Source organism: Bicyclus anynana, chromosome 3 (genome assembly GCF_947172395.1).
Source record: "Bicyclus anynana chromosome 3, ilBicAnyn1.1, whole genome shotgun sequence".
Classification (NCBI taxonomy): Eukaryota; Metazoa; Arthropoda; class Insecta; order Lepidoptera; family Nymphalidae; genus Bicyclus; species Bicyclus anynana.
The window spans coordinates 1447855-1459764 of NC_069085.1; the positions used below are offsets into that span (position 1 = coordinate 1447855).

General features: G+C 35.2%; 1 protein-coding gene across 1 annotated transcript; it reads left to right on the top strand.

The window, feature by feature from the left end:
* The first annotated feature begins 684 nt into the window (after positions 1-684).
* LOC128199907 (uncharacterized) lies at positions 685-10859 on the top strand. The gene has a single exon (XM_052891347.1). The coding sequence runs from the start codon at positions 1405-1407 to the stop codon at positions 6718-6720; it is 5316 nt and encodes a 1771-aa protein (XP_052747307.1). The 5' UTR covers positions 685-1404; the 3' UTR covers positions 6721-10859.
* The last annotated feature ends 1051 nt before the right edge of the window (positions 10860-11910 follow it).

An 11910-nucleotide genomic window follows, 5' to 3' on the forward strand; every position in this document is an offset into this window, starting at 1 on the left:
GCGGTGGATTTACAAGACGGAGGTCCTGAGTTCGATCCCCGGCTGGGCTGATCGAGGTTTTCTTAATTGGTTCAGGTCTGGCTGGTGGAAGGCTTCGGCCGTGGCTAGTTACCACTCTACCGACAAAGACGTACCGCCAAGCGATTTAGCGTTCCGGTACGATGTGTAGAAACCGAAAGGGGCGTGGATTTTCATCCTCCTCATAACAAGTTAGTTCGCTTCCATCTTAGATTGCATCATCGCTTACCAAATGGTGAGTTTGTAATCAAGGGCTAACTTGTATAGAATACAAAATAAAAAAAACCCTTCTACAATGGCTTCGGGAGGTCTTAAGAGTTCAGAACTCATATATTTTTCTCTACATAATATGAGAAATCAAACTGTTGTAACGAGTAGAAAAAACTTAAGGTTCTCTCGAAGGTTACGAATATAAGTGGTTGGCCGACTGTGACAGGATTTCTCATGATGTCCCATGGAAAATATCGGTAAATTAGATTAAACTACCAGCTACTTCCCAAAGCTACCAGTATAAATTCCTCAGTAACCTGTGGCAAGTCCTTTCTTTCAGCTTTTAATAACGCAGGTCTGGCCATCACCAGTGGCGTGCACTTCATAAATGCTTAAACAAAGCATACCTTGAGGATTCCTCACCCCTTTTGGTTTCTTCATATCGTACCGGGACGCTAAATCGCTTGACGGTACTGTAAGATTCTTAATATCAAAGAGCTCGACCACGAGTCCATCAAAAAAAAAAAAAAAACAAAGTCTATGAAACATTGACATTTAGTCTATGAAATCACTACGCATTCTTTTTGATTCACTTCACTTCCGCGTCACCTACACAAGTTCAACAACCTCTATCAGATTAATCCGCAAATTGTCCTTTTTATTTCACTTGGAGCTCCATATCCGCTGATCGCCTAAACCTATCTTACAACTTACAATATACAAACCGCAAGAAGTGTATCTACCAACCCGCGAAGAAGCCGGCCGGCGCAAGAAAAAACGTGACACGAAGCATGTGATAATAATTAGTATTTAACTGAAGGTGAAACCCAGCGATCCGCCAAAACTGTAAGTTTTCCTACAACCTTTCTGGTCCATTCGAGTTCCCGGATCCCGTAATCTCAATCTAAATTCCTTCTTAATCACACAATTACACAAAGACAACACGCGCCATCTTGCATTCGACCGGTTCTTATTTTCACATCTTTCGTAATCCAATCGCATCCTACAGATTATAACGCAATACACGCATTTTAATACATTTTTCTAAAAATTACCGCTTACTTTTCTCATACATATATCTATTAACAAGAAGAATTAGTTACTTAACCTTAAAATATTACACTTGCATATCTATAAACAATTTAATTCATTTCTTACAACTCCTGAGCTTACAACATGTCGAAGCTAAATAAAAATATATTAAAACTAGAAGCACGCAAAGAAAGCCTGTTTAATATAATACAACAATTATACGATTTGAGCCGCTGCTTAGACGATGATCAAAACAGAAGTAGATTTTTAACTAGAGTCATTTCAATAGAAAGTACTAGGCAACAATTTATAAACACGGTAGATGAGCTAGTCACTGAGCAACTCAAGGAAGATGAGAACATCAGACCAAATTATGCTGCGCTTGAAGCATTTGATCAATTATATTGTGAAATTCAACAAGCTTTATCCAATGTAAAAAGCAAATCTCAAGGACTAGAGCAATATAACTTGTTGAATTCAAAATTGCCACCCATACAACTTCAGAAGTTCGATGGGAGTCCCAGTGCTTGGCCCGTCTTTTATGAAAATTTCCTAAGTTTAATTCACAACAATAATCAAATCTCAGATATGCAAAAGGTCCAGTATCTGACAGGATGCTTAACTGGGAAGGCTTTGCATATTTGTGCCAGTATAAGGCCAACTGGCGAAAATTACCACATAATCTTTAATTCTCTTGTAGAAAAGTATCAGGATACAAGGGTCTTGGCGTCTCAATATGTAGAATCCCTACTACATTACAAACAAAATACATTTTCTTTAGAATCATTTTTAGAACAGTTTTGTTCAGCAGAAGCTGCTCTTAGACGTTTAAATATAGATGATTTAGCAGATTTTATAATAACTCATATCGCTCTCTCAAAGTTAAATAAAGACACTGTAATCTTATTTGAACAAACTCACAAGGACATTAAAATTCCTAAATTTTCAGATTTAAATAAGTTTCTTAAAGAACAGGTTAAAATAATTACATTGCGCGCACAAACTACTCAGTCATATGCTAAGACTGAAAACTATAACAGAAAACCCAACACTACTTACAAGCCTAAGCCTCAAACGTTCACAAGTACAGTGTGTGGTAATACTTATTCTTCAAATTCTCAAATTAATCAACGCTCTTGTTTAGTATGTAAAAGTAAGGATTTTCATCCATTATATAAATGTGATTTCTTCATAAATCAAGATCCTAGAAACAGACTTGACATAGTAAATAAGACAGGATATTGTAAAAATTGTTTAGGATCTCATAAGACGTTCCAATGCCGCAGTCAAAATAGATGTATGAAGTGCTCCAATTTACATCACTCTCTGTTATGTGACTCATTTGCTAAACCTGGCACTTCACGTTCTTATACCGCTTCTCACTCACTGAACCATAGGGACACATCAACTAATAACACTTCAACTCACTTATCTGATAAACATTCAATAGCTCAACCATTAGCATCAAGTTTTCAAACTCAACATACTTCTGAAAATCAAAATCCACCTCAAAAGTCAAATGATTTAGCTCTCTCTGTCACAACATCAGCTTGTACTTACAGTAACATTAATCATACAACAGTATTGCTTCCCACAGCCGCTGTTAGTGTTTACAATAATAATGAACACCATTATATACGCCTATTTTTAGATACTGGGTCGATGACCAATTTCATAAGTAAAGACTGCTGTCAAAGGCTCAATTTGAAAATTAAATTTGCTCCCACTACCATAAAGGGTATTGGTCAAACCGAAAGTACTTCATTAGGTTTCGTTACATTTAAAATTCACTCTCGTTTTGATAACCGTTGTTCTTACACAATTAATGCTAGGGTCATTGACACAATAACTGACCACTTGCCTAATGCCCATATTAATGTCTCAGAATTAAATCACTTGCACTCTTTGCCGTTGGCAGATGATAACTATCATATTCCTGGCCCAATTGATTGTTTGATTGGAAATGAATTGTTTCCATTTTTAATTGGGAGTAATAAAATTATTTCACCGCATTCTTCTGTTGTTGCAATTCAATCAACGCTCGGCTATATACTTATGGGGAAAGCTAATTGTGTCATGAACGATCATTACCAATCTAACAGTAAAGCATTTTTTTGCAACACAGAACCACTATTACTTGAAAAATTAACAGAACGCTTTTGGTCATTAGAAAATGTTCCTCAAAGAAACCATGTAAGCCCAGATGAGGAGACTTGTGAGCGCATATTTAAACATACATATTCACGCGATAAAACAGGTAGATATACTGTACACTTACCCTTCAAAGAAGATCCCGCGAAACTAGGTGACTCATTCATAAACGCTAAACGCTCTCTGACAAACTTGGAAAGAAAGTTAGACTCTACACCCGCTCTTCGCGCAGACTATAACGCAACTATTCAGTCATACATTGACAAAGGTTATCTCACAAAAGTAAAGGATCCATCACGCACCACTAATTGTTATTACATTCCGCATAGAGCTGTTTATCGCCCAGATAAAAAAACTTCTAAAACTCGCATTGTACTCAATGCTTCAAGAAAAACAACATCAGGAAAATCACTCAATGACTTATTATATACAGGACCCAATTTACAAAATAGCATATTTGAATTATTGATAAATTTACGTTTATTCTCTGTCGCCTTGACAGCAGATATCGAAAAACATTATTTTCAACTAAATCTCACACCCGCACATCACGCTTATCAACGCATTCTTTTTAGATTTGATTCTACACAACCAATAGATACTTATAATTTTACAGTTGTGTCATTTGGAGTGTCAAGCTCACCGTACCTTGCTATGAGAGTTGTACGTCAGTTAGCTGAAGATAGTAAAGACAAATATCCACTTGCATCAATTGAAGCTAATAATAATATGTACATGGATGATTACATAAATTCAGTCAATAGCTTGGATAAAGCTTTTGAAACTTATCAAGAAATGGTTAAAATGTTCAACTCCGGTGGTTTTAATCTAGTAAAGTGGATCTCTAATAACACTGAACTCTTAGCTAAAATTCCTTCTGCTCATAAAAATGAAAATTTTATCAATTTCGACTCAGACTCTCAAGATGTTACAAAGATTATAGGTATGCAATGGCATCCTAAGTCAGATACATTCAACTTTAAAATTAGTTTAAATAATGACACTTACTCAAACACACAGTACACTAAACGCTTAATTCTTTCTATAACCGCGCGTTTATTTGACCCCTTAGGTTTTATAGGCCCTGTTATAACTTTCATGAAACTTCTTATACAAGAGTGTTGGAAGTTAAATCTTGACTGGGATACTCCAGTACCCATCTCAATCTCCCACCAATTTACTCAATTCTGTAATGAACTCTCATATTTAGAAAAAATTCAAATTCCACGTCATGTAGGTATATATTCTGATGTACACATCACACTATTAGGATTTTCTGACGCTAGTGAGAAATGCTACGGAGCCGCGGTATACCTACGTGTAAGCTCTAATGAACAATCTCAGGGATGTGTTCATTTACTCACTTCCAAATCAAGAGTAGCACCGCTTAAGAAAATATCTCTCGCCCGTTTAGAACTTTGCGCCGCTTTACTCTTAGCTAATTTAATTAACTCTGTACGAGAGGTTCTAACTAAACGCTGTAAATTAAATGAAATATATGCATTTACAGATTCAACAGTAACGCTTACATGGATACATTCACCCGCTTATAAATTTCATACATTCGTTGCTAATAGAATAACAGAAATAAATTCTAAATTACATTCTAAACATTGGTTTCATATAGATGGTCGCGAAAACCCCGCCGATATAATTTCTCGCCCTATAACACCAAAAGAGTTGTTGAAACGCAACCTTTGGTTTAAAGGTCCACAATGGATTACTTACCCTAATTCTCAATGGCCTGTAAAAACGTTCATTGTTGGAAGTAATAATGAAAACCTTGAGGAATCAAAAACAACAGTTTTAAAAGTTGAAGTTTCTCTTCCCAACTCTCAACATCCTATTGAAAATTTAGCCGAACGCTCTTCAAGCTGGTCTAAATTACTCCGCATTACAGTATATATTCTAAGATTTTCAAAACGTCTTAGCTCTCGAGGACTCGTCTCAGTTTCAGATTTGGAATTTGCTGAAGTTTATATTATACGTTACATTCAAAATAAACATTTTTCAAGTGACATTTGCGCTCTTAATACTAACAAAATTTGCTCTAAAGCTATACTAAATCTCAACCCCTTTATGGATAATGACCTCATTCGAGTTGGTGGTCGTTTGTCCAACTCACAATTAGAGTTTGGTCAAAAACATCCTTTTATTTTACCTGCAAAGGAACGAATTACTCATCTCATTGTTGATTTTTATCATATAACTAACTTGCACACAGGACCTGCTCTTTTACTTGCACTAATTAGACAGAAATACTGGATAATTGGTGCTAGAAATTTGATTCGTAATCGTGTACACAAATGCAACATTTGCCATCGCATTAATCCTAAATTTACCTACCCTAAAATGGGAGAGTTGCCCGCATTTAGAGTAGCACAAGTCAAAGCTTTCGTTTTTTGCTCTGTAGATTACATGGGACCTTATTTCGTTACTCATATACGCCGTAGAGGCATAAAAAGCCAAAAAGCATATGTTTGTGTATTCACTTGCCTAACTACTAAGGCAATACATATAGAATTGGTCTCTGATTTAAGTTCAGATTTATTTTTAGCAGCCTTTTTAAGATTAATATCACGAAAGGGACCTGTTAGCTTAATTTACAGTGATGGAGCTACAAATTTTTTAGGTTCAAAGCGCAAGTTAAATGAAATTTATTCTCTCATACAGTCCAAAGCTCATCAAAATTATATTGAAAACAAACTAGCAGAGCATCGAATTCAATTTAAGCATAGCCCACCATATGGTCCACACTTTAATGGACTAAGTGAAATTAACGTCCGCTGTATAAAAACTCATTTGTATAAAGTTATAGGTACACAAATTCTAACTTATGAAGAATTAAATACAGTTTTAGTTCAAATTGAAAATCTGTTAAATAGTAGACCATTGTGCGTCTTGAGTGCTGATCCTTCAGACCTATCTGCTTTAACTCCAAATCATTTTCTCAACATCACTCCTATGAAGTATTTACCATCAGAAGACTTGACTGACATACCTGACACTCGGTTATCACGCTATCAATTATTAAAAAAGATCACTCATTCCTTTTGGAAACGGTGGAGTCAAGAGTACTTAACTTCTTTACAACAGAGACAGAAATGGAATACACCTTCTAATCCTATTACTACTGGAACTGTTGTATTGATCAAAGATTCTAATACTCATCCTTTATGTTGGCCTTTAGGAATAGTAGAACAATTGTATCCAGGGAAGGATAATATAGTCAGAGCAGTCAAAGTTAGAACGCACTCCGGAAGCTATATCCGTCCTGTTGTACGGATTAGTCCCTTACCTTTGCAATAATATTTAATTTCATTCAAATTGTTTTAATTAAAGATAATTCATTTATTTAGTACATTATAGTTATAAATATATTTTCACATATACTTCAAGCTCAACGCTCAAACCTTATAATTCAGTTATTAATTTATGTAGAGGGTACCTCTACGCCCGGGGGAGTTGTAAGATTCTTAATATCAAAGAGCTCGACCACGAGTCCATCAAAAAAAAAAAAAAAACAAAGTCTATGAAACATTGACATTTAGTCTATGAAATCACTACGCATTCTTTTTGATTCACTTCACTTCCGCGTCACCTACACAAGTTCAACAACCTCTATCAGATTAATCCGCAAATTGTCCTTTTTATTTCACTTGGAGCTCCATATCCGCTGATCGCCTAAACCTATCTTACAACTTACAATATACAAACCGCAAGAAGTGTATCTACCAACCCGCGAAGAAGCCGGCCGGCGCAAGAAAAAACGTGACACGAAGCATGTGATAATAATTAGTATTTAACTGAAGGTGAAACCCAGCGATCCGCCAAAACTGTAAGTTTTCCTACAGGTACGTCTTTGTCGGTAGGGTGGTAACTAGCCACGGCCGAAGCCACCCACCAGCCAAAACGGGTCCTACAAACTTAGGTCTGACTCTCAATCTAACAGCTGTCTATTGCAATCTTTACCCTTATCAGGGTTAAGGGACAGAATGGAAACTTGGTTAAAAATAAAATAAAACAAAAACATTTACCAAACCAAAATCACTTTTATTTACACAGTGTAGTTTCACATGACCTTGTATATTTTGAGACGATATTACGAAATACAAATAAAAAAAAACAATATTAAAAAATTGTATTATTATTCTAAAAACTTATAGCATTAGTGAACAACATTTATTATAATAACATTCCAATATTTTGTACTCTTTAAATTAAAATGTGATAAATTACAAAACACGACATCGATTGCGATTCAATCACGCAACTATTACTATGTAAACTAATTAAAACATTACAAAATCCATTTATAATTAAAATATAATAATAATTATTATAATTAAAACAGTGTTAGCAAAGTATGCCAAAATGTATGAACATATATCATTTACAAAACAGAATTGCCCTGTCGGCAGCGAGCTATTCAAATAAAGTTAAAGAATTCTAAAGTACTTAGTTTAGCATTATTTTTTTATATATCTAACACAAATTGCCACAATTTTAAAATCGCAGACAAAAAATGTTTACGATACCTACCTTTGATACCATTATTGTCACTTTTTAAGTAAATATCACCTTTTACATTACAATTTGTGACATTACACTACCTTTTACTATTTTTAGTTTTAATAAAACTTCTTCATTCAAATTATTAGTTAAAAGAAACCGATATTTATTTCATTTAATATGTATTCTGTGCTTTTACCTAGAGAGTGAAATGTAAAACACGATTATACAAAAAAAATCGCCGAAATTATTGTAAAAATGTGTTGTACAAAGATTTAAGGCTTCATGTTAATGTAGAAAGTATAAATCCATACAAAAATCACCATTTTCGTGGTTTCCTTTAAAGGAAAGAGCAAACATAAATCAAGTATGAATAAGATTATAAAAAATGTTCAGAGAGATATCGTTTTAAAATGTCATTAAACATTTTCAAGGATTGCATCCCCCAATTAATTGTTAAATTAAAAAAAAAAACATTGTGTCTATTTACAGTTCACAAACAATGTAGTCCGATTAAATTAAACAAAGTTTTATTTAGTTACATGCATTAATGATAATACACGTCAATTAAATAACAAATGAATTTACTTATTAATATGTATAAGAATTCAGTTTGCAGAAAATATTTAAACAAATATACTTGATAATTAATCCAAACACGTGTTTTTTGTATCAATTAAATTATAGAGGACGCGTTGTGTACACGACATAATATGGTTTAAAAAATATTAAAATGTTTGTTGCAGTTTTTTGGAACTGGAACACAAAACTAATATCATAAATTCGAATGTGAATTTGTTTGTAACGCTTAACCGCCTAATCCATTAAACCGATTGTTAAAATTGTTACACCAATGGTAAACTACATTATTTGCTAGTAACAGTCTACATTCCATCCCCGTATTCCCAGGGGAACGGGAACTACAGCGACACCGCGACCATCCGCTAAATAATCTTAATATATAAATGCTCATTCATTCAAAAAGTTCATTCATCACGAAATCTCGAAAATAGCTTTATGTACAAAGCTGAAATTTGGCAGGGAGGTAGTTTATATTTAGTAGGTATCCACTAAGAACAGATTTTGCGATGGGGCCGGATTAAAGAGGTCTAAGGGTGGACGAAGTCGCGGGCGTCCGCTAGTATAATATACACAAATCTTTACCTCTCAAACATATAAACCTTCGATAATATAGGAAGACTGTATTTATAAAATTATAACTACACAATACACATACTCGTAAAAAGCATTGGTTTTACTTAGATATTGGAATGCACATAAATTTATTGAGGTTTTAATTAGACAAATGCTCGCATAGTGATGTGATTTGGTCTTCTTTTGGTTGTGTTTATTAGAACAAAAACTTTTGGTAATTCTGAAGTCTATTTTTCTACCAGGCTAAGACTGAGTCAGTTTTATCAAGATTATTACTGTTAAAATTAATTGAAGTTTGAGATTTTTAAGCAGGTATAACCTCACGACGCGAAGTGGCAATGGGCGGGGCACATCGTTCGAAGAGCCGATGGACATTGGGGTCCCAAGGTGCTGGAATGGCGACACCGCCCTACAAAATGCAGTGTTGATCGACCCCCACCACCAGTGTTCTGCACTGGATGTCCATCAACTGATTTGATGCTGGATGATGACTACGACGACGATGATGGATGGTGGTGATGATGCCGACTACGATGATCGTGATGATGGTGATGAAGAAGAGAATCATGATGATGATGATGATGATGATGATGATGATGATGATGATGATGATGATGATGATGATGATGATGATGATGATGATGATGATGATGATGACGACGACGACGATGGTGATGGTAATGAAGATGAAGATGACGGCCTCCGTGGCGCAGTGGTATGCGCGGTGGATTTACAAGACGGAGGTCCTGGGTTCGATCCCCGGCTGGGCAGATTGAGATTTTCTTAATTTTTCCAGGTCTGGCTAGTGGGAGGCTTCGGCCGTGGCTAGTTACCACCCTACCGGCAAAGATGTACCGCCAAGCGATTTAGCGTTCCGGTACGATGCCGTGTAGAAACCGAAATGGGTGTGGATTTTCATCCTCCTCCTAACAAGTTAGCCCGCTTCCATCTTAGACTGCATCATCACTTACCATGAGGTGAGATTGTAGTCAAGGGGTAATTTGTAAAGAATAAAAAAAAAATGACAGTGGTGATGGATGACGAAGATGATGGTGGGGATGGATGAAGATGATGACGATGATGGTGGTGATGGATGATGACGATGATAGTGGTGATGGTGGTGGTGGTGGTGATGATGATGATGATGATGGTGATGATGATGGTGATGGTGATGGTGATGGTGATGGTGATGATGATGATGATGATGTCAGAGTCAGTGCCAGGTATTAACTAGCGAGGCAGGTCCATATGCAATTAGCCTGAGTACTTGACCTAGTCCCATTATTCACATTGTACTTGCTTAGATAAAAAAAAAATGCTTGCAGAAAAATAGTTCTACACGAATCTCCATTGAGGATGACCACCTCAGATCAATTCAGTGGTATTTTAAGTGAGTGCCATTTAATGGCATTACTACACCATCTAGACTAAGTTCTAAATAGCGGTGTGCACAAGGTTTGCAATTAGGGTAAGCGTTATACATTTGTTATGTTATCTCAGGGTAGTTATTTTGTTTTTTTAGAATGAAATAAAAAAAATTTGAAAGCACACCTAGGTAGGTAGTAGGTAGTAGGTCTATGTAATACCAATACAACATTATTACATCAGTCTTAATTTTTTTTGTGTTAAATAAGGACTATTACAGACAGTGACAGTTTTTAAATGTTTTTTCAATGCCATGTCTTTTTTTAATTTTGACTTAATCAGCTATATCAAGTTATAAGGTTCGAATTTCGTTCGAGTTAAATGCAATATGGTACGAAAAATTTAGACTCTAAAAATACTTATAACTAAGTAAACATTAATTCAAAATAAATGCTTCCATTTACTGCTCTGCCATACATACTGACAAAACACTATTAAAAAAACAAATTTTCCGAGATAAAGTGTATATTCATCATTATACACTTTACCCATATTAGGCTCACTGTTGAACACGAGTCTCCTCTCTGAATGAGAAGGTTTAGGTGGGTATGCAGGATTTATCACAATGTTTTTCTGTTTTCCTTCACCGTTTGAGACATGTGATATTTAATTATTTTAAATGCACATAACAGGAGTTGGAGGTGCATGCCCCGGACTGGATTCGAACCTACGCCCTCCGAATCGAAGGCAGGTTATATCCACTGGGCTTGGCTCTCTTATAAGTGTATATTAAGAACTTCTATATCTATAGTAATTACAAGTCCTGAAAAATATTTACCATACCAGTACAAGCCACCATTGTTACTTCAACACAAACACTGTATCTGAGAAACTGAAGATACAGTGTTATGTCAGCGCACAAAGCGTCTTAGTGCTATTGTATATTGGAACCTTCCGCGTGTTATACATACAAATTAAAAAAAAATGTAACTTCGATCAGAGATTGCATCTCTCGTGAAGTTAAATGTACATTATTTGGCACTTTAACGCATTGGAATTGTATCTAATTACTAATATTATAAAGCTAAAGAGTTTGTTTGTTTGGTTGACGCGAACACGCTTATCTCACGTCTTGGCTTCTAGACACTTTTGTACCATATATTAAAACTAAAATTTTCTTAAAATGGAAATGAAATTGAAGCCAAGTTTATAAATATGACCTGTAGTCTCTACAAGCAAAAGACATAAATGAATAGTGTGTGGACGACATAAATAATTCACATATACAATATGCGACTTTTTTATGTAACATGCACGACAAAGAGAATGTCATCATAACACATAATTATGTCGACTCGTTTAATCTCCTACTTTTAAATTAGTCTAGATTGTCCTAAATGTTCTCTAGCCGACAATTATTCTAAAATTACTTATATTATCTAATAGGCAGCCATTATGGCGTCTTAC

What these genes read in the sequence shown, in the direction of transcription:
- LOC128199907 (XM_052891347.1), top strand. Translation starts at nt 1,405, where the DNA reads ATGTCGAAGCTAAATAAAAATATATTAAAACTAGAAGCACGCAAAGAA.